The 27,983-nt window shown below is 42.5% G+C and overlaps 1 protein-coding gene across 6 annotated transcripts in view; it reads left to right on the top strand.

Moving 5' to 3' along the window:
- Positions 1 to 5,457: 5,457 nt before the first annotated feature.
- Positions 5,458 to 27,983, top strand: part of TSPAN12 (tetraspanin 12) — a 45,224-nt gene continuing 22,698 nt past the window's right edge. The window contains exons 1-5 of one of the 6 annotated variants that reach the window (XM_052789280.1): positions 5,467 to 5,610; positions 6,068 to 6,204; positions 7,411 to 7,436; positions 19,921 to 20,003; positions 20,635 to 20,770. In XM_052789280.1, the coding sequence (XP_052645240.1) occupies positions 5,591 to 5,610; positions 6,068 to 6,204; positions 7,411 to 7,436; positions 19,921 to 20,003; positions 20,635 to 20,770 (402 nt within the window). In that variant the 5' untranslated portion in view covers positions 5,467 to 5,590. Of the gene's footprint in view, positions 5,635 to 6,067; positions 6,205 to 7,410; positions 7,437 to 9,635; positions 9,678 to 15,156; positions 16,113 to 19,920; positions 20,004 to 20,634; positions 20,771 to 27,983 lie in introns of those variants that run through there. The other 5 variants (XM_052789281.1, XM_052789282.1, XM_052789284.1 and 2 more) reach the window with 5 other exon arrangements.

Here is a 27,983-nt window from a genome sequence, read left to right as displayed (position 1 = left end):
CTCACTGGCTGTGCATATTTTCTGGAACGGATGGGATTTCCAGACTCTGCTAACAGGGAGTTAACTCCTAATGAGTTGATGTACACCCCTAGTAAGGATTCTCACCTCCTGGCTTGTGTAGCACATCTCAAGACAGTTGACTTACTTAGAAATCACAGAGCCACATGCATCTGTTTCTGATTATCGAACGTATCATTTTTGTTATTCCTAACATCTTAATTTTGATATCAAGGACGTATTTTTCCAGGTTCTCACATCATTTGTTTGACATGCAGATTTTTATGCCTTTTTATGCTCTTTTTAAAAAAATTAAGTAAATAAAGACTGAAAGATGCGAGTTGTTCTTTTCCACTTAGTATTAAGAGCAAATTTGAATCTTCTCATGTTTCATTTTTTTCAGCTGCTATATGGTATATTATTCTCATATTTTTAATGTGTATTATTGTTTCGCTCCATTCTTCTTCTTGTTCCAGATGCCCTGACTCTGAAGAAAACATGCTCGTCCGTACTTATATCGATACTCACCTTCACAGAGAAACACTGAAACACATTGTGATGGATGTTATAACTCTTTGGTTGCTTGCTCAAAATGTACTGTGTACGAATTATATATTGTGTGTTTTGTTAAGACGAGTTTTGCTGGCTGTGAAGAGGAAGGCTGTTTGCCTTGTCGCTGCTGCTGCTGTCCTCTAGTTGGCTCCCCAGCCAAAGGGTGACCCAGAGGAGCTTCCAGAGGGACACCGATGGCCAGGACAGGAGACTGAGAGGGAAGAGGTACAAACATAGGCTTAGAGGGTAACTCAGGTTGGAACGGACCAGCTGTGAGGTTAGACCACGTTGCTCAGGGTTTTATCCATCTTGGGCTCTGCAGCAAAGCCTCTGAAATGACGGAGAGAAGGAAAATTGTCCTAGAGCCTCCCCACTCCCCAAATCTGCTGAGGTGTTATTCCAATTCAGGGAGCCATGGAAAGTTGCTGAACTAGGAAGCAGGGAAGCCCATTTGCAAGAGCCCATTAAGCCAGAGTGTTTTCAAGACTATGATTTTAATCTCTTAATCTTCTGTATTTTATGTATTTCAAGTACTACCAGACAGTTTTTTTCATGCTGAAGCAAAACCAAGCTTCAGAAACTGGAAGAAGTTGGTGTCTTCTGATGTCTTTATTTCAGAAGAAAGAAGGGCACTTTTACCTCATGGTCTTGAGCAATGCTGGGTTCTGTTACAAACATGCATTTACCAGACAGGTTATTCCTGAGCCAACTAGTACACCTTCAGTTTTACAGATGGATACTTGTGTGTCTGAGAATTTGGTTCTTAAACAAACCTCCATCCTGCTCTTGACATTAATGCTGTCAGTGGGGAGGGATATTCATTGGGCAGACAGTCATAACCAGTGCTGGGACCAGGAAAGAACCAGGCTTAAAAGTAAGGCAAACCAAACCCTGGAGAAGTTAAGAAGGGTACCAAGTGAAGAGCAGAAAAAGGGAAACATGGACAGAAGGGCTCTAGAGTAAATGGCTCAAGGAGCAAAGGGAAGGAAACTACATTAAGTCTGAGTCTAGGCTAAGGAGCAGACAGACCTGGAGCAAAGCTGAGAAAGACCTAAGCTAAGCAGACAGGACCAAAGTAGAGAATACCATTACAATCAAGTAACATACTGAGAAAGCAAGACCAAGTGGTGAGATGCCTACCTGAGACACTGACAAGCAACCAGCTAGCTTCAGAAATCCATCCTCAGAGGTCAGCATTGGCACAGTTAGTCACACAAATTACTCATTGCAGACAGATGCCGGTTACAGAACTTGCCTGCCCAGGCAATACCTGGCAGGGGATTGCAATTAGAAAGCTATGTATAAAAAGGAATGACTTAAGTATCCTCAAAACTTTACAAATAACACAAAAATGAGAGGGATCACAGAATTTTCACATCTAACAGACAGTGTAGCTGGAACAAATATATTAAAAGAATTGCCCTGGTGCTATCAAAGACATTTCTAGCTTAGACTGAAATCTTGTAAATAAATTTGTACATGACCAATTTACTCATCAGAATGGATCAAGCTGAGTAGATACCACACAGTATTGAAACGAATATGTGCCAAAGCACATCCACATGTATGTTCCTCTGTTCAGTACTCATATGAGTAATTTTAAATGTTAAGGCAGCATATAAAAGGACATTACTTTAACTCATTGCTTTTTCAGTGATAAAGTTTCCTGCCATCTAGTATCAGGCAATCATCACCTATAAATTTACACCCATGCCTAATGCTATTCCACTTGATCAGGCTACTCATGTAGTTTAAATTAAAGACAGTTGCAGCTATGTGCTGGATGGGTGTCTTTAATATCCACTCCTCTTTTAGTCGGGTTTCCTGATGAAGAAGGGCTTATGAGATCATACTGTAGTATTCATGCAGACATATGTCTGACAATCCACACTCTTCTAACAGCTTTTGAACCTGTTGGCCAATTTCAAGCATGTATGACGAAGAGGAGCTAGCTTACAGATACCAAGTTTCCATACATCACATTAAAATAGGCAGTTAAGCTGAGGAAAGAGAGATATTTGGAGTTATTGGCATTTCCATCCCCCTCCTCTGCCATTGATGGAAAGGCTGTATCATGAACACTTTAAGTCTACAGAATTCATATTAGAAAGTTATTGTGGATGCCCTGTCACAGAAAAAAGCTTCACAATTTGTAGTTTATTACACATTGGAGAATCCAAGCAGACAATACCAATCCACAAGGCTTCAATAGTTCCCATGCTTACAAGTCTCTGTGCTGCACATTAAAGAAGCATTACTTGCTAACAGCAAACTCTTATTTCAAAAAATTATACATATGAAGAGCTTCCCCATTAGACTCCTGTTTGTAAAAAGTATTCTTTTGTCTTGCCCTAAATAAAATCTGAAGTATTTAGTCTAAAGGAAAACAAAAAAGCATGTACTGAAGCAGCATAGTAGCTTCCCTGATTTTTTTGGGGTGCTAATACTTCCTGTTTTGAATGCATGGGAACTTTCTGTGCATTTCTTTCCCAGTGTTGACATCATGGAAATGTCACAAAGTTTGACAGCCGGGTAGAAAGCAGTATTCCAGAGGGACCGTCCTCTGGGCCCTATAGCGTTTGGCAGACATTCATAAATAGGACCTGTTTTCTTTAGGTTTTGAGCAAAATCTCTTCTGCACAAATAACGGCTTAGCAAACAGCAAAATGACAGAAAAATTCTTTAACCAACTAGGGGATCCTCTTTATGTTTGTGATGGAGTTGTTGTAACAGAATTTTAAAAAATTAGCCTCAGAGCATCTTGTGACCAAAAACCTCAAAGCATGGAAACTCAGAGACATAAAATCTTGAAGTGTCATTTTTAGTAGGATTTTTAACAAGAAGTCTAAAAGAGACTGGTTTTCTTTTTCTTTTCCTCAAATTCCTCATGTACTAGGAATAGTTGAGCTCTAAGCCAAAAAATACCTGAAACAAGTAAAAGAACTTCTCATTTGCTATTTTAGGCATGTTTAAAGAAAAGTCACTGGGTGTAAGACAATTGAATATTTTTGTAGTGCATTTTTTATAAAACCTTGCTCAGGTAATTTGTTCTCTCCCAAGGAACAATCAAGAACACAAACACAACCTCAATTTTTTTTTAAATTTGGTTTATAACAGACTGTATTGTCCTCAGGCAAGCCTGGAGCTCAGCTGTAAACTGACACTATTTTTGTAAACTGGCACGGGTTCACTGAAAATACCGTACCTGTTCAAGATCTGTCCCGCTGTGCTCATGTGAAGTCTTCAGTAATAAGGGGAATGAATGGTATGTAAACAGCACAATGAATGTACAATGTCACCTTTTAACAGTATCTGTCTTAGCTCAGTTTGCCTTATTTAGGTATGGAATTAGCAATATTCACTGACGATTAGAAATGTGGCATACTACACTTCCCGGAGGGGCTCTTGGTTTCAGAAAAAAGGATCAAAATAGCAGTTAAAGCTTAGCAAATTTCAGGGTAGAAAAATCTTCACACACCACATTTCTGCAACATTGAGTACTTTCAACTTTACTACCATTTTCACTTTTATAAATTTGGCATAAAATCCCTGTTGCATGGGATTTTATGTCCATCCACGTCCATTTTACTTTCTTTTTAGGGAGGGATAAATACACCTGCAGAGTGTGTCTGCCCTGATTCATTGCTAATAGCATGAAATCATGTAAGGGAGATCCCACCAGAAGCTTATCCCACCACTGATAAGCATTTGAGTATCTGGAGTTTGGGTGTTTTTTCAAGTCATTGTTTCTAGCGCTTCAAGAAACAGATTTTTCTTTGGCCTGGCAAGAGCTAGATTTCATCCGTTACGTCCTTCTTCCTCTTTCTCAGCTTTCACGAGCAGTTGTTAAAACAGTCATTATATAACATGTACCGAAGGCCATTTTCCTCTTCTAGTTAAGAAACATTTTTCAGTGTATTTTCTTCTAATTTTTGTGACAGTGGCACTGCAACACCTTTATATGTATTCAAGGAAAATTCTTTGCTGATCTGCACAGAACACTGTGCTTTAAACTATAATTCTTCCTTTTGAAATATGGATTATATATACATTGAAACAATACAGACACCAGTAGGAAATTACCACCCTTATCACCAGAGGCACGCACACTTTCACGGATTTCAGAGACAGGATGACTTTTTCAGCTCAGCTGTGGCCTCTCTAAGTACTATGCACAGTATGGGGCACATCATTGGCCGTTCTGCCCAAATAGTAACTGCAGATTTTGCCCCTTTCTGGAATAATTTGTCTCCAATACGGTTGCGCTTCTAAATTTGCTGCTGGGCGCCGGGCTGTTAATGACCGGATTTGGGTTCGATGTCAGCAGGGTTTAATTTCCGACGCCACAGCGCCGAAGCCTTGTGAAACGCCCGTGAAATCTCGCGAACACCCCCCGGTGTTTTGTGAGGTATTCCCCACTCTGGGCCAAGGTGCCGCAAGTCGCGGGTTTCGCGTACTTCAGCTTGTCTGAGCCCATCGACTAAGGTCTCCCCTGAAGGAAAAAAGCAAACCAGCCCCCGAACCCCGCCATAACTGGGGTTTTGAGCACGAGAGTCTGTCAGCGGGCAACGCATTTCTGGGCTTGCCCCCTCCGGGCTCTGCCCCAGAGGCCGAGAGCCGAACCCACCCGGGCGGGCGCAGCTCCCGTGGCGGAAACCCGCGGCCTCTCCCAGCGAAACTCCCCCGCGCCCCCAGCTGCCATTCCCACTCTGCCCCGCGGGCACGTTTCCACACTCGGCGGGCGCTGGCGAGACCGCCGCTTCCCAAATCCCCGCCGCCAGCCGCTCGGGCCCCGCTGGGCCCTGACGGGGCGGGAAGCGCGGCGGCGGCGGCGCTAGGGCCCGGCGGGCGGCGAGCGCGGGCGGCGGCGCATGCGCGGCGCCGTCGGTGCAGCTGGCCGCCGCCGCTGCCGCCGCCGGGCTCGGCGGAGCGCTGCGGGCGGGGGCGGAGGGGGCCGGGGGCAGCCGCCGGGTCCTTCCCCTCAGCGCCCCGCCGGGAATGGGTGCCGCGGCTCCGCGCCGCGCTGCCTCGCCCCGTCCCGATGAGTCCTCGCCGGAGCAAGTGAGTGAGGGGGGCGCCCGGGCGGTAAGTGGCCGCTGTCCCCCGGCCGCCCTCCCCGGGGCAGCGCGTCCCTCCCGGGCGGGAAGGGAGCCGGCGCGCGCGGGCAGTGCCTCCGCTGCCCTCGGCCCCGCTCCGCTGCTGGGGCAGCCCTCGGCCTCTCGCCTTTGCGCGGTTTTATTATTTTTTATTGAAAACGCTCTCGCCCATCAGTATCTGCGGGAGCGGCGGGCGGGGCGGGAGGAGAGGGGAGGCGAGGCTGCCGGCGGTGGGCGATCGGTGGGCGCCGCGGGGGTCCCCGCGGGGCTCGGCCGCTCCCGCCCGGGCGCGGTCGGTCGAGGGCAGTCCCGCGGCTCGGCTCGGCCCGGCCTGGCCCGGCCCGGCTCGGCCGGCTCTACCTGCGCGCTGGTTCCTCGGTAAGGAGGAGTCGCCCGGCCCCTCTCCGCCTCTTCCCCTGCAGGGCGCTGGCGGCCCGGCCTCGGGACGGAGGATGTGGTGAGAGGATGGGGCTGTCTCCCGCGGGGGCTCACCATGGCCAGGGAGGACTCGGTGAAGTGCCTGCGCTGCCTGCTCTACGCCCTCAATCTCCTCTTCTGGGTGAGTGCAGCGACGCGGAGCGGGCCGGGCCGGGCCGGGCCGGGCCGGGGCTGCCGCCGCCGCCCCCCGAGCAGGTGGCGACCTGGCGGCGCGGGTGGCGGGGAGCGGGGCTGGCACGGCCGCCTCGGACGGCGGGGCTCCCCGCGCTGGGCGAAGGGGTGGCAGTTGCCCGCCGTGGTGAAGGGCCCATGCCCGGCAGTTCCTATAAGGAAATGCTGAACAGTGCGGGGGGGCGGGGGGGGGGGGGGGAGGGAAAAAAAAAAAAAAAAGACGACTTTGGAAACTAGTTGGAAGTAAAATTAGATTTGGTATTAACCTAGTGTTATAAATACGTGTGTGATATGTAGAGAGGGAAATATTCACGGGTGCTGTGGCTTCCCGACTGGATGAGTTTCAGAGCATCCTGTGACCCGAGCTGAACTCCAAGCTCTTGCAGGTATCTGAGCAGTCAGCTGCTCTGCGAAGGCCTTGCCCAGAGCCTTTTTTGTGGTCTCCGTGGCCAGATCCTTACTGGCAGGCAAGGCCTGGGGTGATTTCTTTCTTTCGTTTTCAGCACTTCAGTCAAAGCTGTATTTGTAGCAGCAGGGTTTCTACCTCTCCAGCCTAAGTGGGTGTGATCAGCACTCGCTCCTACACTTTCACAGCTCTGGACAAACAGCATGATGGAGATTGCTCACAGGCCACACTCACTCTCACCAAATGAAACTGCTTCACCTGTATAGCTGAGATTTATGCTGAATAAGTGTAAGAGAACGAAAGGGCAAAAGGCGTGACATCCCACAACTGCTTGCAATGGCTGAGTCCTGAGGTGCTGTAGACTTGAATGATGCGGGGGTAACACACGGGCTGGGACCGAGCTTACTTTATAATGGAATTGAGATGAAGTCCCATGATTACTGAAAATTAAGTGGAGATCAGAATATGAACGAGAGAGAAAACTGTTAAACAGCATTTGGTACAGGATGGTACTTTTTATATAATGAAAGTGATCTGAAAATCTGTTGAAAGTATGTAGCTTTGTACATTGTGTTTAATAGAGGTAAAAAGTTATTTCTGTAGTGCATGTAGGAATAAAGCCCTTTAATAGGAGATGAGGAAATCTTTCTTTTTTTTTTAAAAAAGGATGTGTAATAGTTTCTCACATCATACGTACATAGTTTTCATTGGATACCGTACGAAATCTAAAAACCTATATTTTATTTTAAGATGAAGGTTGCCTGGGTTCAGCTGACGTGAGTTCAACTTCGGATTTTTACATGTATGCTGTTAGAGTTGAGTGAATGGACATCCACATGGTTGAAAACATCCTGTCCTGCTGTTCACCTGTTTGTTGCTTTCCTCTGGTTTCCATGATTCCTGCCTTGAGCTGTCCTCATCAGTTCCCATTCACACCTTAACTTGCCGCTGTCTTTGTCCCCTTAAACTTACTCTGTTCTTTTCCCTTGCCCTCCATGCTTGTTGCCTGCTGTGTTCCATCAGATTTACTCTTCAACGACAGCTTTTTATAGTTGAAGTAGCCCTTTAGATGGTACCCAGGTTACACATGAGTTTATACCCTCAGGCTGTGTCAGTTGATCTGTTGCGTGGTGATGAGGCCCTTGATGCTGGAGCCACGTGCTTCATTTCTCAGTCCTGGGATGCTTTGTGTAGGAAAGCCTGCCCTTATCTTTGGAGGGGACTAGTGTGTTGTGTTGCCCTTTTCTCTAGGGAGATCAAGGTCTCACCTGGGAGATTTAAATGTGTCTGCCCTCTTTGCTCAAATTTTAAGTTCCTTTCCATGTCATGTTGCTCCTTCTTGCTTTTCATTGTTTTGTTCATGTGTTTTTCTGTTGTGGACCTCAGGCATAGAGCTACAGAGCACCTTTGAGCTTGCCAGTGGAACAGCGCTAACTATACCTGTAATGCTGTGCTGCTGTTAACTTTGTCCATTCGTAATTCATGTCTAGATTTGGTTTAAAAGCATTCATGGCTAGAAATAATATCTCATTCTTTAGATGTTGTTGCCCTTTAAATAATGATGTCTCAGATCACCCTTAATTAGAAAGTGTGATTTTTTTTTTTTATTATTTTTTTTTCCTAGTCATATAGGAAAAAGGATCTTTTGAATCTATTGTGGTATGACAAGTCCTAGGGAAGAAAATGCTAACTTCTCATGCTTGTCTCCAAAATATAAAAAAATGCCTGTAATTCATCTTCCTAGCTGAGGCCAGGACACTGGAAATTACACCCAAGCAGCTAAGTGAAATTTGTATAGTGCTGAAGCATGTGAATATGTAATTAAATAATAAACACCAATATAGCAGATGACTTGCACCACAGATGTTGCAGAGAATTAAAGCTGTCTTCCCTAATGTATATAAAATGAAAGGTGTGGGAACTCAAATGAAAAATTGGCTATTCCATTTGGAGTTCTCTGCATTTTTCAAAGCAAATGAATGCAGCAGTTTGGTTCCAACCAAATAAACAAATAAGCAAAAAAACCTGAGGCTGCCAGAATTGTGTGATAAGAAATAGGATGTGTGGTGGGTGGGTAGTTAAATGTATTGCAGTTACATCAGACTTCTTTAGAGGAATGTGTGTGCAAAAAACCTCTTTCTGCTTCCTATCTGGTCCTGTTCAGATGTGTATTTAACAGCTAGATACAAATCTGCTACTAGCTGCTTGTTGTAGTGAAATCTGCCCTATCTCCTCTGTCAGAGCTTGAATTTTCTCCTGTTGGGCTCAGTGGGATTTTTGCCACTGCCTTTTCCGAGTGTCAGAGCATGACCCATGGGATGGTGTTTTCTTGTGAAAAGTTCCCCTGGCAGCAGGTGCTTACCCACTGGTGTGGGCATGGGGGTAATGATTTCCCCTTGCTGCTGCTCTTCCTTGCGTTTGGAAAGCTTCAGCTTGCCTGTTGCTTATATTAGTGCTTACTTGGATAAATACTAGCCCAGGTTATGGGCTGGATGTCAGGAAGTTTAGATTAGATCAGCCCCTTGAAAATGTGCAGCCATGTTCCTCCTGAGCACCGTGGGTTCTGTCCCAACGGGTAAAGACAAGTCGTGCCGTGATTCCAGGGTATGTACAGACCTCCCGATTTGGGACGCATGCGCGTGATTCTCTTCAAGCCTGATCTTGGAGGGTTTTACACTTTCTCTTGCTTCCTTCCTTCCCAAGGGCCATTGCCTCCAAACGACTTCAAGCCTGTTGATAACGTGCCCAGTGGCTGTGTCAGTTATGAGTGTTTGGCTGAAAACAGTAAAGACATGCAAACAGTGTGTGTTGACTTCTTAAAATCATGGTTTGATTGAGGGTCCTGGCTGGAATAGGTTGACATTCTCTCTTTGTTTCACTGTGGTGGTCTCCAGCACGTGCAAAAAGGAATGCTTTTGCCTCCAAGCTGGAGCTTGAAGCTTTTGAAGGCCTGACAAAAACTGTGCAAGAGCTAGTAGTCATTGTCTGGTATGGTCTCATTGTCAACGTCTCATAAGGTAAGATTTAAAGTAAGCTTCAAGCGTCTCCTGTGTGCAACTGTCCCAGCGTGTGTATGATGGGACTCCAGCATTTGTCATTGCCAGCCTCGTGAGGGCAGACTAGTGCACGTGAAGCTCCTTAAGCTGATGTTACGTGTAACAGAACTGGCTAATCTGACCATGAATATTGCTGAAAAACTTAAGATGTGGATGCTTGCCGCAGTACACTGGTATCTTCATAATTTGATTGCTGTCGGAGCCTACAGAAGCAGAGAAGTGAGAGAACTTTATCAGTCATTCTGCTGCCATCCTTGTAGCTTCTCCAGAGGATTGCTTGTAAGTGTACAGCTGGGTGCTGTCTATTTGGAAAGAAACTTTACTGGGCTCAGCTGATGAGCTGTGATGTGGAATGGTAGACAGGGCGATGTACCTGTGTGCGCATGAGAGGAAGGCAGGCAATGCTGTTTGTTATGCTTTTTGTAATATTTGGCCTGAAAGCTGCTTAGATAATCCATAAGCAATCAACTGGAAGCCCAAGGCTCAGTTTTAGTGGTTCATCCTGTTTTGATAATGGACCAATAAATGTACTGCCTTTACTGCTCCAGAAAAACACCGGTATTGTGGATGTGAATGGATTGGTGTTTCTGGAGCTGCAACTTGCAGTGGATCTTGAAAGGTGTTTTCTTCTGAGATGGGAATAAATCTGTTGTCAGTGCTCTAACTGTTGTTGATTAAGTGACTGACTGTGGTAACAGACCTGACAATACCCTTCTGGAAGCTGTTTCCAAGGTTAATTGAATCATGCATCTGACTGCAAGATGTCTCTTTCAAAGCAACAGGAGTTGCAGTTTCAGGACCTCCTTGGTCTTCTAATTTCATAGGGGTTTTTTTTTGACAGTGCCCTGGACAAGGAATGTCCTTCAGACTAAATCCTGCAGTTAACATTTGGTTTCATTCTTCTACCATCCTCATGTATAAATAAGCATCACTTAAAGTAATTTAGGAGACTGAGACACCCAACTTGATTTCTGCAGGTTTCTCATCTTAACACACTGTAACACTGCTATTTGCAGCATATTACATTCTGGACAGCCTAATAAAAAGAGAGGACATCCAAAAATGCATGACTTGATGTTTTGTGGTCAAGACTTAGTGCTTAACTAAGCACATGACATTAGTGGTGCTTCAGAGAAGACATGCTCCTACCACTTCCTAATTTTCTGTTCTTAGTGGCAGTACTGGTCTTTATTGTCTCTAGATAGCATGTGTCAGAATGTGGAGAAATTTAGTTTTGATAGCTCTACAAACATAATTTATGCAGTTTGAGACTACAGGGTCTCTTCTTCTGGCTTTTCTGTATCAGCAAGCTCCTGACACTGTTCCAGCTCAGCAGCAGTTATGGATGTAACATGGGCATCTTCATTCATTTTGAGCACTGTATAACTTGTCCTCACAGAAATCCTCCTCACCGCGTTTTGTGATGTTGCCATTGTTCTTCTGTACTTTGCTGTGGTCCCCTTCCCAAATAAACCACCTTTGCAAGAGTTTATGCTGGGGAGACCTTCAGTTGCAGAACATGGCCAACCTGTAATAATGGCACAGGCATAACACAGGAGGTTATCCAAGGGCAGTGGCCCCTAGGGGTTGTGATAGTATGTGCAAGTAGAAGCAGCACAACTTTTTGTCAATTTTCTCATTTAAGAAAAAAAAAAGGCAAAATATAGCTAACATGCAGGAAAAAGCCTGTATAGACTTTCTGTCTTGAGAAAACTGCCAGCTTTTTTTTTTTTTTTTTTTTTTTTATGGTGAGCATGTGAGACGGAAAGGAGGAGCAGCTGCTGTTGCATTGCTTGTAATTGAGGATGACTGTACTATAGTGGCTTGGGCAAATCAAGGTTGTAAGTTGCAGATGACTGTGTCATAGGTGGTAAAGATCTCTTAACTGCTGATTAGTAGTGTCACTGGATGTTTGAGCCAAGCCGGTGATGTTGCCACATCCTTCACCTTGTGAGGTTTTTCTGCCTGGGGATACACTGTTTCTGTTGACCAGTGCCTAAGCTTTCCTTTGCATACATAGCAGTACCATCTAATTTAGACTGTGTGGTTGCAGCTAATAAACCCTCCTGGCAGGTAGTAGAAATTCTACCTTGAATTTGTGCTTGTGAACAAAAAAATCATGTAAAATGAAAGAGGAGCAAGCTTCCAGTTAGTTTTCCTTTATTTTGAATACTTTGCACATTGAAATCTTCCAGTTTTGGCTACGTGTACCACCTGAGAATTTAGAGCAAGGGGATATTAGTGTTGTGCAAGGAGGCACTAAGGGTGGTTGGAAGCAGTGGTATTGTGTTTCCTTCTTTTTCCAACCTCAAATGTATGTACTGAATCTTGTAATTTTTTTGCCCCATTTTTTCAAATCTGCTGTGACATGGGAAAGAAATCAGTCTATCCTCTCTTCCCTGGAACCACATTCTGCATAGAGGTTGTGTTTCTGCTGCTTTCCAACTTCCACTCACATCGGTGGGATTTGTAGATATTTGGAATGAACAGATTTAGGGTCAATTTTTTAAGGAGTTTAAGTGACTAATAATATCCACTGAAATGAATGCTGCCTGGCTTGGTACCTATAGCAGTGTAAGCGTAGGGTTCATTCTAGGCTAATATACTCTGATTTTAGAGATGGCAGTGTAGATGTGCGTAATTGAAACCTGATTTTCTTAGCATTCTTGTATAAAGAAAACACCTAAAAGCTATGCAAGAAGTAGTCCAGCTTCTGTGGGAATATGGTGTCTTTTTAAGGAATGTGTTCAGAAGAGCAAGCTATAGGAGGAGTTTTAAAGGACCAGAAACACTTTTTATTATGGTCTTTGAGAAATCTTTTACTTTTTGGTGTCTTTAGGCTGCATCATTTATGCAACATCATTACATTATTAGACCATGTCCTAACAAAGTAGAGTTCAGCCTTAAGTCAACTTTATATGTACTTCTATATAACCTTTTATCCCATGTATATCTTCGTAGGTGACATGGCTCGTCCTGCATGGCATGTCAACAGTGAATTGGTAGACAAGTCTCTGCAAAATGGTCCTGAAAAAGAGAGTGGTTTGATGTGATGATGGAAAGGAAAAAATAAACCCCACCCTAATGTTAGAAATTACATTAATACGGTTCTTAGTAGGCATTCAGAAATCAGTGAAACCACAGACATTTTTTGGGTAATCCTCATCTACCCTGAGGATGAAGGCACAAACCCGTGCTGACTAGATTTGAGCCAGTAGCTGAAGGGGAACTGCTCATACCAGTAAGCCATGATCTCCAGCAGAACTGGGAGGGCCAATCTGGCCTGTAGGCACTTGCGTTTTTTTTCTTTAAATTTGCATCTCTTTCTCTAGAAGATAGGTACCTAATTATTCACGAATCCTCAGGAACTGCTTCTGTACCTTGAAAATTTTCCATCTCTCAAGAGTCTGTAGTAGACACTACGCAAGGGTCATAGGGAAAATACTAATTTTTTAATCTCTTGTAGCTGTTTCCCAAGGTGTAGAGAACAGTTTAATTTCATGCACTTTTCTAGGAATGTGTGATTTAATTAAAAACGCAGGCTTATTTTAGTAATCTTCATGTGCTCATGGGTAGTCATGTGTAAAACAGGAAAGTTGAGTATTGTACCCACAACCAGCTGGTATGTAAGTCCTGTGGATCATAGGAAATACATACCCTTTTCTCATATCAGTCTTCTAGTTATATACCCCGAGTTTAAAAATAATTTGTCTGCCACCTGTGAGGTTGACAACCTCTGTGAACAAAAACAAGCTCTTACAGAAACGAGAGTATATTGTGTATATGTGAAGGCATATTGTCTTGGTGGTGGTGTGTGGCTTGTGATGTGGATCTGGACACTTGAGCTCTTGAGCATTCCTGCAAATTACCCATGATCAACAGCACATGCCTCTGCCTCCCTAAAGGCAAAAGGTCTCTTGACAGTGAGATGCTTACTTTTGAGGGAAGAGTGGCACAAATCATGTCCTAACAAGAAGTGCAGTGTCTAGGTAGTCACAGAGAGGATGGATGCAGAAGTATATGGACTTTCTTAGCCCTTTTTGCTTTTAATGTACCCTTGTGTTACACAGTCCAGAAGTTGGTATGTGGGTCTGACACTTGGTAGAACCAGCTGATAGATGAACTGTATCTCAACCTGTTTGCATATTTGGGTTCTTGTTATTTATGCTGTGCTGCTGTGGGAGCCTTGCACAGCCAACTGCTGGAAAACTTGCTTGCTTCCCCCAGGAGGGTGACCTGTTAGCAGCCTGTCAGTGGTCTGGCAGTTGCCTTATTGCAAACTGTGTGAGTTCCAGCCCGTGCCAAACGTGGAGCAGGTTGTTAACTCACTGTTGCAGCTGTGCAAGCAAACCTGGATTCGGAGTGCAAATAAGTACATGCTTCATATGTTTGCAAGTGGGAGGGGACCAAGGCATAATCCTGTGTAGAAAGCTCAGCTAAAACTAAATGTTGGCATGTCTGTAGAATAAAAGGTGTGTTAGTGGGGAATAGGGGAATTTCCTTTTTTATAGGCCACCCTTCTTTCTCTAAACCTTTAAATGCTTTTGCCAGGTAATACAGAAAAACAAGACCTCTTGTCCTGCTCTCCCCCGCCCTTACGCCCCTCCCTCCCAAAAAAATGTAGTCGTCTGTTTATCCAGGGATCTGAGTCATCTGTGTTTGTTCAGTTATCTGAATATTGAACCTAATCGTGAAAATCCTGTGAAAGCATTGCAACATGCTCTGTTCATGACCTTGTAGTGATTTGCCCCCGGCTCTCCCCCTTTGGTAAGTCACAGCTCAGGTTACCCAAATCAATTTTAACTGGAAAATTTTCTCAAGGTTTATTTCTTTACTAAAATTAAAGGATGTATGCTGATGAATGTTGTCATATCTTGGAAATAATTTCCTTGGAGCTGGAAGCCTTTTTCTGCAAAGCAAATTGCTCTGTAGTGCTGCTAGTCAGCATTTTGTACGGGTACCAGAGTGTCATCTGAAGTTGTTTACCCCATCTGTTAGAAAAAAAAAATGGTGTGTGATTTTTAATATGGAAGATACTTTTAATCTTTCCTCTGATTTAATAATGAAAAAAACCTCTTCTCTCAAATTTGAGCACAGCAACTTTCATTGTCAAAAATTAAGGCATTAGAATGTTTGAATGAGAAAAATGACAAAAGAATGAGAACAGGTGTGCAAATAGTGACAGCAATTGGTCTTGCTCCTTCAAAGACAGAAATCCATGTTCATTTATTAATTGAAAATGCAGACTTTTTTTCCAGTTTAGGTATGGCCTAAAAGACATTGTGAGTAGGACTCTTACAATAAGGGCTTAAAATATATACTTAATGAATAAAAGATTATTTTATATTTTCATGTTGATGCATATTTTATGTAAAAGAGTTTCAGAGACAATATAAACTGTGCTTGGGAATGACCACTCCTAACAGTTTGAGTCCATTGTTGGATATTGTAATTCAGTTGTCTGAGAAAGCTCTAGTACCTTTATAAACTTGACATTATAAATTAGTTTGGAAATTTAATATATTACTGTGTGATCTGCATATTGCTCATATATAAAAATTTATTACTTTTGTTTAATGAGTGTGAAAATATATTTAAAATAGAGTGTGACAGCAGGCAGTTTTGTAAACTCTTCAGTGTCATGTTGATGGCTATATAACATACTGTGACAGTTCAGAATGAAACCCATAGTGACTTGTGCAGCCAGCTGTAACAAATAAACATGTTTTGCTGCCTACTATCATATTATGTTTACAGCACAGCAGACTGGCTGTTGTCAGAGAAGCTTGGATGAAAACTTTTTGGTGAAATGATGTAACTGCTAATGTGGTGAGAATTATCTTGGTAGTTTTATTTCTCATAAACTTGTGTCCTTTCATCTGATTGCTTGATACGGATTTCTAACTGTATTTTACATCTAAATTAGTTACAAAACAATAGCTGAAGTAGGGGCTGGCAGTTTTTTAAGGCTGCCTTTTTTTCCATCCTCAAATGAACCAGCACAAACTTTAATCAGGACCTTGCCCCTGCCCATGACTCCTTGAAAATCACGTGGCAGTGAATTGCAGCGATATGACTGCTGTTCTTTGCTGGTAGGTTTGGATGCACACCAAGGCTGTTGGGGAGGTTGTTATTGTTCCTGCCTACTGAGGACATGGGCTGAGTTGTACTGCTGGTGTTAGTGTAAATCCTGTGCTGCTGGCTGCAGATCTGCCTCTGCCATAAGTTGTGTGAAGTGCTGGGTGCCTGGAGCCTCCTTGATGTCAGCTGGCACTTGAGGATGCTTAGCGCTTAAACAGGGCAGCACATACGCATGCCAAGTCATAAGCGGGAGGCTGTGGAGGTTTGGGGCGCGTGTCGTGTTCTCGTTGTGATTCCCCTGGGGCTATGGAGCAGGTGAGCAAGTCGACTGATGGGTGTGAGTTAGTGCTTCATAATCTTTTGTCACTAAACTAAATATCAGTCGTCATTACGCAGGACAGCCTGGTGTTGCAAGCGCATCTTTCATCCTGCAGGGTGTTGCTGCCCAGAGGCTCGCTTTTGCTGATCAGAAGGGATACGACTTTTTTCCCAGCACTTCCCTGTGGTAACGAAAAGCTACCAAGCACTTGCCAGGTTATGTGCTGTAAAATGTACCTTTTGTAATTAACCTATTGCTGAATTGCTTTTTTGAGTTGGCATGGTTTGCTCTTTCATGGGCCTCTCTGTTCAAGAGGAGCTTCTTGAGTATTTGCCTATTCTCTTTCTGAGCCATGTTTTTATGCCACCCCAGTTTGACAGTGTTCCTGACTTTCATGGACGTGAATCCACTGTGTCACAGCACGCTGGCTTTCAGGTCATTCGGAGTAGTAATTCACTTTGGACTTTCTTCAAAATAAGGTGCCAAAGGTGCCTCCCAAGGAATTTGTTTGGTTGGCAGGAGGGTGTTGCACAGGTAATCTGTGTATAACATCTGTGTAGCAGCGTGTCAGTAACACCTGAAGGAGTTAATGGTGGTGAGATCATTCAGGGCACACGGTAGGTGAGCGGGTGAGCTGTAGCCTGGCTCTCACAGGGGTTACAGAGGGAATTTTCTGGTGTGTAATTTACGTCCAGCAAGAAGCAGTAGTAATTGGCTGTTAGTTATTTACACTGAAGGAGAACAGCCAGGGGGACCTAAATGGCTAAAAGCTTTTTGAATGAAGTGAGAGACCTTTCATAGAGAGCTTGTTCTTATGAACTGAAATAGTGTTCATGCAGTTACATTATTGGTGAAGGTTATGTTTCCTAGGTGAAGGGAAGCAGTCCTTTTCTTCCAGTTGCTGTTCGTGATAAGTGAAAACCGAGTCGTGTTCCATGATATGGTCATTAAGCATTTCTGTAGAAGTCACGTGGCCATGCGTTGGCCACAGCTTGGAGATGTATCTGCCTAGACTTTCCCCTCACTGATTTTGTGTGGGCAAAAATACATGTCTAGGTAGAGAAAACTCAACTTAGGCAGACAGAGCAGAAATAAAAGTTGTCCTCCTTCCTGATTTGCCTTTGTACACAAGACCTTTCTTCTAGCAAACTGAATGATTCTCTCAGTGGCAGGACTCTGCTCATTTCTTTTGGTCTCTAGGAATTCCTTTCTGTCCCTTCTGCCTTTTAGCTGGTTGCCCCGTGATCTCCATCTTATCTCCGAATAACCTGCAGGCTCCAGTATCCTTGTGGTGACTCTTCTGCCTCCCAAATCTTACCTCTGCTGAAGAAGCGATCTCTTGCCTTCTTCCAAGGAGTTCACCTCCTCTCGTTGCTGTACGGGAATGTATTGCCGCATACTGAAGGCTGAAAGAAAACAAGTGCAGCCTGCGAGTTTCTGATGGAGAGCGGGGACTAGGCTGTTAGGCCACCAGTCTGGCATGGGAGGGAGAATATTATTTAGCAAGTGAACATTTTTGGAGTTTTTGCAGCAGGATCATTTGGCTCTTACTAAAAGTTGCTGAGGCATGTGGTTTTGATGGACTTCTCACTTCTGAGCACCACTGTTGTAAAGCAAAGTAACCAAATTTATCTGAAGTATTTTACTATAAACAGAGTGGAAGTGCAAGCTAATATTTTCTCTGTGTTTATCAGCAGTCCTTGCAGGGAGATGTGGAGGGTTAAAAATGTTTTCTCTTGCTTTTTGACCATAAGAAGGTAAGCTGTTTGCCTGTAGTCCTCTTTACCTCTCTTTGTATTAGAAACACGTTTTTTATTGCTTGTGTGGTATATTTGCCTGATGCTTTCTTCCAAGGAGGTAGCCATTGTTGAGGAGTTTATCTAGGAGGAGATTCTAGTCATCACCTTTTCCTTGCTCCTGCAGCTTCCTGCAAATAACAGAAAACGCTCTTTACTCCTACTGTTCCACCAGGCAAAATAGATCCCACAGAGCATAAAGGACACACGTGTATGTAGTAGACTTGTAGCATGCACAAGCTTTCAGGACTGTGCTTGCAGCATGCCAAGCACCCAGGGCTCTCAGCAGTGCCTGTAGTTTGTGCATCAGTTTTGAGAAGCAGGAGGAAGCCGTGGGGTAGCCACTGGGACTTCTCATGAAATTTTAAAGGCAGAAGTAGCCTGCTGTGGGTGTGCTGCAGGCAAAGGAGCCGATAAGGACATGGAGTGACTTTTCTTATGTGTTAGGTTTGAACCAATTAATTTGTTATTCACAACAACTTTAGGGAAATGTGAGGGCATGTGGGAAGCTAGCTTTTGAAGGCAACAGGGGAGATTAGCAATTCCCACTGATTTAAGAAGCCGTTGGTATAATGCTGAGGTTTCCTGGCATACACCTATACAATGCATGAAAACAGTAGTATTCAGGAGAGCCAGCATGCTTAGGTCCCTGACCCTCAGCTAGACAGCGGTGCTTCTGAAGTCCTGTCAGGTTCAGCCCTTGAGCGGTGGTTCAGGCTTAGGTGGCCATGTGAGACTCATATTCCTAAATTCTCCTTTGGGTGTAGTAAACCGGCTGAATTCCCTGAAATGGTTTGAGAAATAAGCAGTGGCATTCGTAACCTCAACTTTGCTCCATTTTGTAGAAAGCTAGCTGTTCCCTCCTCTCCTTGAAGGAGTTTATAGCTGCATCTCACACCTTCTGTTTGGGGAGCAGTGCTCCGTCTGTCCTGTGCGTGTAGGAGGAGATGTGGTGCTCTTGGGGCCCAAGAGCACGCACAAAGGGGATGACTGCCGCGGCTACGTGAGCCCTCCTCCAGGAGGAAGGGCATACTGACTTACGTAGCCTGGTGCAAAATACATGAACAAGTGCCGTGAAGAGTGTTTTCTCCTCTAGTGGTACCTCTGCTGCAGTGGCAGAAGAGCTGGTGCTGTCATGGTGTGCCAGGTGTGTTCTGACCTCCTTGTTCAGGTTTGGCTTCTCAAGAAAATCGGAGGCCAGAGCTTCTGCTGGTAGGTCTCAGGTGTCCCGCAGTGCACAATGGCATCAGGTGACAAGAAATCTGGGTCTGTTGAGGTGGTGGCAATTCTAGGTGGGTTCAGTCTCAGGGATTTATTTGCTGTAGGAGCAGTCCTGGTGAAAGTGTAGTGGCTTTGTGCCTCCCAAGTGCCTGGCAGGTTAGGCACCCAAACGCTTTGATGATCTGGGGTTTATAATTGAAGTACAGTGAGTTTTATTGTCATTTTACGGTTCAGGAAACTGAGGTATAGTGTTCGTGGTGTGACTTCATCTGAATGAGTGAGAGATTCTTCTAAATTTAACCCCAAGATAAATGTCCTCTCCTCTGTGTCAGTGTATCAGTAATGTTACATCCTGTATGGGGCTTCAGATTATTCTTCACTGGCTGTGTACCTGAGTGTGGCTTCATGGTTTCATACAGACTGGTGGGTATCACCTCTGAGCCCTGAGAGAGTCGCTGGTTTTAGCAGCATTAACCCTTCCTGTTGTTTCTGTGGTATGTTGTGCAGTGGTGGGACTTGAGCTGGCAGTGGCACCACCAGGTGGAAGAGAAGGTATTCCAGGCATTTATTATGCATACTGGAAGAGAAGATTATTGTCATGGCTCCCTAAATACTTGGGCAACAAACCAGCTCTAAGCATATAGAAGTACAATTTTGGGGACAGTATGCTCTTTGGATAAATGAATGCACGAAAGATGCTACTGATGATTGATCCTCTACTTAAATTATGAATGATCTTGCAGTTTTTTTTAAACGTATGATAAGTAAATTAATCTTTTCTTTTTAGTTGATGTCCATCAGCATATTAGGTGTTTCGGCTTGGATGAGAGACTACCTGAATAATGTTCTCACTTTAACTGCAGAAACAAGGTAAAGCTTTCCTTAAACCTATTAATCTGTGTGGGTGATTGATTGTGGTATATGTCGTTCATTCTGTATGGCAAGTTTCCTAATGAGGATTTCTAGAATTAAGAAGCCTTCAGTTGGGCTAATTATTGTTTTGTTGAAAGGTGTATTTTTACCACCATTTCTGGCATCAGTTGAAATTAGAGAAGGGGGAAAGATATGAATTCAGTCTTGTTTTATTCCTGTGCCTTTCTCTTCTGACAGGGATCAATTTTTGGCCCTTTGCCAACATGTAACCATATTATATTACTGTTTAGTTTTGAATACTTTATTCAGTCCAGAGATTTAGGAATGCTGTTAGTTTTATGACAGCGGTGCTTATGAGCCCTAGTGATGGAACAAGGCCTCATTGTGCTACAAACTGTGCAAGTGCAGGATAGGAAGATCGCCTTCACTCCAAAGAGATTTTGTATGATGCGTTACTTTCTGGTACCTGAATAAAACCACGTAGAAGATATTTCTGTGAAATATGTAAGGTGCTGGAAAGAATGCATCTGCTAATCCACCGTTTTTGTTTTAATGGCTATATTAGTTTTTCTTCTGTATCATTTTTGTGTGATTATGCTTTTTTGATTATGGTTCTGATTGGTTTTAGGGTGGAAGAGGCTGTCATTTTGACTTACTTTCCTGTGGTCCACCCGGTCATGATTGCAGTCTGCTGTTTCCTCATCATAGTTGGAATGCTGGGCTACTGTGGAACAGTGAAAAGAAATCTATTGCTCCTTGTCTGGGTATGTTTCATAACCTCTAAAACCAGCTAACTTCTGCTTTGCTTCAACAGTGTAAGAAAAGTTTTAATCCACAGGCACTAGATAAATACTGATTATTTTTTATTACTGTGTTGAATTATGATATCGGTGAGGAATTGTAATTGCAAAGCACACAGTAGGAAAGAATTTATTGCCTAGACTGCATTATGCTGTGACTGAAAGACAAGCAGTGTCTCATTTGCAAAAATCCACTTCATTTAGTAGAGGAGTTGCTGAAGGGAAAAATAACTCAAACTCTTAAGTACTAATAATTACGGGAACGTGAGTCTGAGTGCTCTGAAACAAACCCTTATGCTACCCTTTTGACTCCTGGCTGTGCGATAGCTAAATAGCCTAGACTTTGCTTTATTCCCAGAGTTGATTGTGTGTGTAAAGTAACAGCATTTGTAGCTGGTGAAGGTTAATTCTGAGTGTATTCAGAAGCTTTGCCTTCTCTTACGTGGATGTGGAATTTTGCAGTTGCATTTGGTTGTGAGCAAGTTCAAAAATAAATTCCAAGTACCCAGCTTTTTCCTTTGTTCGGAGGCTACATAACTGAGCCAACAGCAGCTGAAAAGCAATAGTCTCTCCTGCACAAGACTCTGTGTACAATTTAACTGTGATGAGGCTTCGACTGTCAAGGGACCCAAATGTATCTTTCTTCGTCTGGAAGTCAGTGAGTTGAGGACAATAAAAAAAAAAAAACACCAAATGAAAAATAAACAAAGCCACAAGAAAAACCAAACCCCAAACCAAAAAGCCCATAAAACTTGCACAAATGCTAAAGGTTTGGAGTTTAAAAATATTTAGACCATTGGCAACACTGAGATCAAGGAGTGTCATACCTGTATGTTGTTAGAAGTTTAGCTGGTAGCCCTTTGCAGAGTTGGGCTTTGTCTTTTAACATGAGGATAAGCAGGATTCCAGGCAGTCTGTAAGCCCTAGAGGGCGGGAGCAGTGGGTGTGAAAGAGCTGTGTCAGACTTGGCTACCGTAGTTGGAGTAGGAGGAAGTGGACAGGTAAAATCTTTCAGATCTTGAGAATATCCAGGAGTCTTACACAAGTAGAGTTGGGCTCCTGCTGTTTTTTCACTGCAGTCTGTGTTGGGTTCTCGCAAAGTGTATATGGTTGCATTTTTCATGTGGATCTTTGCAGGCTTAAGTACACGATAGCTGGACCTCACAAATCTTGCACAAAACGACAAAAAAAATAGTGAGAAGTTGGCTGACATTTATGCAACCTTTGCTTTGTTTAATAGGAAATATTCTAACTACTGCTAAAACAGTTGGGAAACTGTACTGGGGTTTTGTATTAAAATGTCTTTTTTATTTGAGAGGGTTGGAGTAAGCTTTATTTGAGACTTCCAGCTGAAGGTCTGCAGCAGAAGTGTTCCTCAATTGCAAGAAGGGCAAATGCTGTTTCTCCTTTTGGATATTTGTTAAGCCAACAGTATAAAGATTATTGTTTCAAAGCTATATAGTTAGGAAGAATTCTCACTTAAATCTGAATACTTTATAGTAATATAATAGTCATGCATTTTTTACCTCTGGATCTTAACCTTGCAATGTTAAAGTCAATGGGAAGAAGTTCTAAGGCAGATAGTACTTAGTTATAAGCACTTGCATAAAAATAATGGATTAATGTAATTTCATACCATGCAATTATTTATCTAGTAATCTTTCTTACGTACCTTAAAAGGGCTTTGTACATATTTTTGTTTTATATAAATAGTGAAAGTATTAAAAGATGGAAAACTTATAAACCCTTAGTTTTTATGGTAAGGTTATAAGATTATTTTCATAAAGTGTTTTTTATTTTATAGTCATGATAGTTTTTAATGTGAATTAAAATCAATTAAAAGGCAAAAGCAACTATGTGATGTAGATCAATGCTACATAGTATCTGGAAAAAAAGTTATTGTTTTTTGGTCTAAGCCTTGAAAAATAATCCTAACTAATTAAAAAGAAAATGAAGTTCAAACTGGTTTTGGCCCTCAGTTTAAATAAACTGCCAATGAAAAGAAGAAATCATTTGTAGCTTTTAATGCCATCTGGAAATAAATTATTTAAAGTGTGTTTAGGCAGTCAAATTATACTAAATCAAAACAAGACATTTCTATCATTTTATGTTGCAATATTTCATTTTCAGGAGCCTGAGAATTTGCTCTTGCTAGCAAACTGATAAGCAAAACTAAATGATATCTTCCTAAGTATGTCATTGTCTTTGATTAATTGTTAAATGAATGCAGTCGTGTTATAGCACAGAAGTATGCAGACGTTAAGTCAATGCTTCATTCATCAGACTAATCAGAAAAGTGATGGATCAACAAAATGAGCTTTTTTACCACCAGATGAACTAAAAGAAAAGAACCTTCATGTAAAACATTAACAATCTCTTCAATTGTGCTTTTAATCTTCTTTTTGAAGTACATGAACAGCCATAATGACGGCATGCAGAGATATTTGGACACAAATCTTGACGTTCCTGGCAGCATGCTAATTGCTAGTGCTAATGTCGTTAATTGAATTGGATTTTTGGAAAATCTAATAAAGCATAAGGACCACAAAATATATATATTATGGTTTTAGATATTTCTAATACATCTGAATACATAATTATTTTAATTTGTTTTGAAATTTTATCTTAGCAATTAAATGCTTGAAACCTTCCCATCTTCACATGGGGCATAAATATAAATTGAACTAATGTTTACTCAGCTTAGTAGTAAGAAAAAATAACACCTCAGTCTTCTGAGGTGCATGCTCTGGATTATTTGTAGAATCAGCATTTTAAAGCTATGATCATTTAATTTTAATTGCTTCAGGAATGCATAGTCCTGAAGGCTAGTTGGTATAAAGAACCCATGTGTCCCTTAAGTGTTTATAATATAATTTTGTTGTGTGTTCTGAATGACCAACGTCCTCAATGTAGAAATGACTGTGATGCCAGCCTAAACTGGAAAATCTGGACTCTTCCAAGTCACTGACTTGAATGTATAAAAAGTCAAAGGATGAGAAACTAGGGTCCGGGTTTTATGATGCTTGTTACAGTTTTTCAAACCAGATTCTTTAAATTATTTTTTTTAAATCCAGAACCATCGTTTGCCTCTTCTCTTCTGAGGCTCTGTACGTTTTGGATTGTTTTTGAAGTCTGTTGTGCACATAGCCTAACTAAAAAAAAAAAACCACCCCCACCCCCCATGCATATGTTCTTTAAGAATAATAACCTTAAGGATGTGTGAATTTTTTTGAAGTTCTTGTTTCATTAAAGCAAGAGTAAACTCTTGCTTGACAAGAAGAGCTTCATGAAAATCCCACTGGAAAAATATTTTCCTGGCTGGAGTTTTCATTGCAAATTTCTGGCATTTGTAACTATGAGTTTCTTTAATTACAGCATTCAAACAGCACAGGATTCAAATTTGTCTGCATATGTTTTAACAAAGGGAAAAACTGTTAGAAACATTTGATGGTCAATAGGGCAAATCCTTTTACTGATTTTTATCATAAAGTTGGCAGAGAAATAAATATTCCTCAGAGCTAAACGTTGTTAGACCCTGTTGGTGTGTGGTCAAACAGCTTGTTAATTCAGTTGTGGCAGAACCTGGTTATAAATTGGAACTTGGCAGACTAAATTGTCTGTTAATTGAGCTGAAAGACAACCAGACTAACCATCATTAAACTAAACTGATCTTTTCTTTAAAAGCAGGCAAATATTTCATAAAGAGAAAAAATGAAATTATACTATGTTTTGGTTGAAAAGGTAAACTGGACACATGTGACAAACCTAACATGAATGTGGCTGTTCCATGTCAGTAGTTCTCAGCTGGCTAAATGCAGTGTTGGTGAAAGTGGTGAAGTCCATCTGAAGAATGACAGGGAACCACTGACTGTGTCACCACTTGGGGCAAATTGTTCTATACCCATATGCCCATTTCCATCCAGGTGGATGCAGAGGTGGTAGGAGGCGATTGATTTTGGACATCTGCTGTGTTGCAAGATATCAATAACTGCTAATGTCTTTCTAGAAGGCACTGTTACTCTGTGTGAAATGTTAACTGCTCTACAGTACCACAGCACCAACTATTCTGCAGTACTTGTGGCTACAGTTGGCATCAATTAGTACGAGATTTTTGTGATCATTAATTTTTCTGTGGTTTTTTTTGTGGCAGCATGTACTTCTGCAATAATGCATAATATAGGTTATTTGTTCTGTTAGAATAAATGATATTTGTTCTGACCCATGTGGACTCTTACCACAGTCACAGCTGCTTCAGTACCCTGTACTAACATTTGGCACTGGCATTGTTATTTACCAACCAGAAGTATTTCTTCATTATTTAACTACCAAGCATTGAGAGGGAAGCAATAACTGACAAACATAATTGGTGTAAACCTGTGCAGTTTAGAATTAGACAGGACAGAGACTGAGTTAATTTTCCTATTTTGTGCCTTTTATCAGCAGTTTATTTATGAATGTGATGTGAGCAGGAGGAGAACAAAGATTCAGAAGACAGCTTGGCCTGCCTTGTTGAAAGACTGGTTTAAGTGGGTTTTTAATACTGTAGTATAAGTTTGATGAGAAGCCAGTACTGTGCTAAAAGTCAAGTTCAGATAGTCAGTAGGTAAGTAAGGGGCTGGACATTTAGCTTGCATTTTGAAGTGCTGCTTGTTTGATGTTCCACTTGTAAGAGAAAGTATGCTTAAAGTTCACCAATTTTTATTATATCCCAGTAGTTTCAGATATAAGCAACTTTCTCAAGAAAATAAATAGAGCTTTTTTTTTTTTTTCTTTCCCTATTTTTAACTTTCAATTCAAAGATGAACTGCTTGGGGAGATGCTGGTACTAATCATTATTAGACATCTTTTTGCCTTGAAAGGGGGTAGAGGGTAAGCTTCTTTCCTCTTCAGATCAGGATTTTTAAGGTTCAAATGGTTGTATCTTGAGATCGGTGTTTGTGATACCACAGTGTCACCACAGAGCAAAGCTGGGCTTTGCAGGAGCTGATGCACTCTGCAGGGCTCCCAGCGCGGTGGAGTGGACTATATTGGTTCTGGGCTCCAGTGCCAATCTCTCTGTCTGTCTGAGCATGAGGTGTGTTTTGTTGACCTTGTGTTCTCCAATGTAGATGTACAGCGCTGCGTATGTACTTAAAAGAATTTTTCAAAGGGAAGTACTTTGAAACAGTGCCTAATTTTCTTAACTAGGAGAGGGAACTTGGAGACGAGAGGTGCAAGTTGCCCAGCATTAACGGGTTATTGGGAGGCATTTAGATGAAGGGTGCTGCCTGCTGAATGAACTGCAAGCAAAAGCAGCTGCGTATTTGAGCAGCATGGAGGGAAGAGGGTTGGGGTGGAGGAGCATGACAGGAATTGAGCTGGTGGGAGTGTCCAGGTCTTCTTGCAAATGCTTGGCTTAAATCCAAATATTTGCTGTGCTCACAGTGATGATCTGCTTCCTTGAGCCCAGCTGAATGCACAGCCGTGTTGTAACAGAGCAGAGGCAGCGCGGTGCTATTTGGTGCAGTTGTCCAGCAGCTCAAAGTAACAAGAACTGTCCAGCCTCTTGAGGGCTATTCAGGGAAATGCCTTTGACTTATGACAGCAAGGTTGGACAGTACAGTTATGATGCTGTCAATTGAAAATTTTTTTTTTGTGTACTTCTGCAATAGCGAAGAGCCACTTGCTCATCCTTATGGAAGAAGGTACAGTGCTAAATTAAAAGGTAAATACCTGTTGACAGTAGTCATTTTATGGTTCCAGTATGTTTTCAGCATGAAACATGCTGCCTGGAATTCTGTGACACACTTTTCACTGCACGATATACTTTTAGGCTCACCTGATGGGGGTGGCTACTTTGCTTGTTCTTGGGGATGTGTGTCCTGAGTATTCGTTTTACTAGGTGTCACCACGTCTGGCCTCATGATCCAAAACTTTTGGAGCAAGACTTGTTCCTTTTGTCTTCCTTGTTCCTGTTTTCCCCCATTCCCACTTGTTACGCTGTTAATATTGCTTTCTCCCTCCAAGTTCTCGAAAGTCATTGATACCTACAGCAATAGAAGAGACCGAAATGGTACCAGAGCTGAAAAGGGCTCTGGAGTGGTACTCCCTGGTGGACAGAGGGGGGAAGATAGTAATAGAAGGGTTGGTGAAGTGGAATGATAGAAGTGGGTACCAGGAAGCTATTGAAAAGACAGGGACTGGTATGACAGAAGGTTCAAGGGACTGGGGTTGTTGAGGCTAGAGAGCTGGGATTGATACCAGGATGGGAATAAGGGATGCTGCATCTTCACTGAGAAAAGAAGATGGGAAGCTGCTGATACAATACGTGGTCTTGCTGCCATAGTGCTTTTTTTCCCTCCGTCCTTCCCAGCTCCTGTTTTCTCATTGCTTGTTTGCCCAGCTTTTTTTCCTCTGCTGAAAGGAATAGGGAATGGGAGAGTCCCTGACAGCAAGGAAGGAGTAAATGAGTGAACAGATCCACAAAGCCCAGCCAAACCTCCATGTCTTTTCTGAAACGCAGCCCAGACTCACCGGTGGGGCATGCCTTGACACTGTGGTTCAACTGTGTTCTTGTTGTGACAAACTGAGTATAGAGTGGATGTCCTGTCAGGTAAATGAATCTGTTTTTCTTGCCTAATCTTGCCCTTTTGACTAATTAACCACAGAGACACTTTGCTCTGTGCACAGGGGCTGTGGTATGGGTTTTATATCTAAGAGCACTCCTTCACTCAAAATGGTGAATTGTTTGAAGTATTTTGGGGAATGCTGAGGCAGAGTTATTGTGTGTATCAGCCCCGAATTGGTCTATTTTACAAGGAAAAAGGATTTTCTTGACTAAAGAAGCATTTTTATGGTGTTTAATTTCCTTGGTAGAAAATAAAGAGGGGGTAGAGAGATGAAGGGAGCTGTTTCAAAAATCTATGTGGAACAGGAAACTTTAGTTTTAGTATAAATCCTATGAAATAAGGGGAGAAGAAGGGGGAAGGGAAAATTGTGAGCCATGAGGAAATTATGGTGTAATGGCTATCTTTACCTATGTCCTGTTCAGTACTTTACCATGACCTTGCAATGACCCTTATTCCTTGGAGTTCATTGACTTGCGATAATTGAGCCTTGAGCAAATAAATCCTAATAATTGTCTGAAGTGTGCATTTGCTTATTTCCAAAGTAATACCTGTTTCCTTCTGTAAGCAAA

Source organism: Harpia harpyja, chromosome 6 (assembly GCF_026419915.1).
Source record: "Harpia harpyja isolate bHarHar1 chromosome 6, bHarHar1 primary haplotype, whole genome shotgun sequence".
NCBI classification, from domain to species: domain Eukaryota; kingdom Metazoa; phylum Chordata; class Aves; order Accipitriformes; family Accipitridae; genus Harpia; species Harpia harpyja.
The sequence above is the reverse complement of the archived record's forward strand: the minus strand, read 5'-3'. Positions and strand labels throughout refer to the sequence as shown.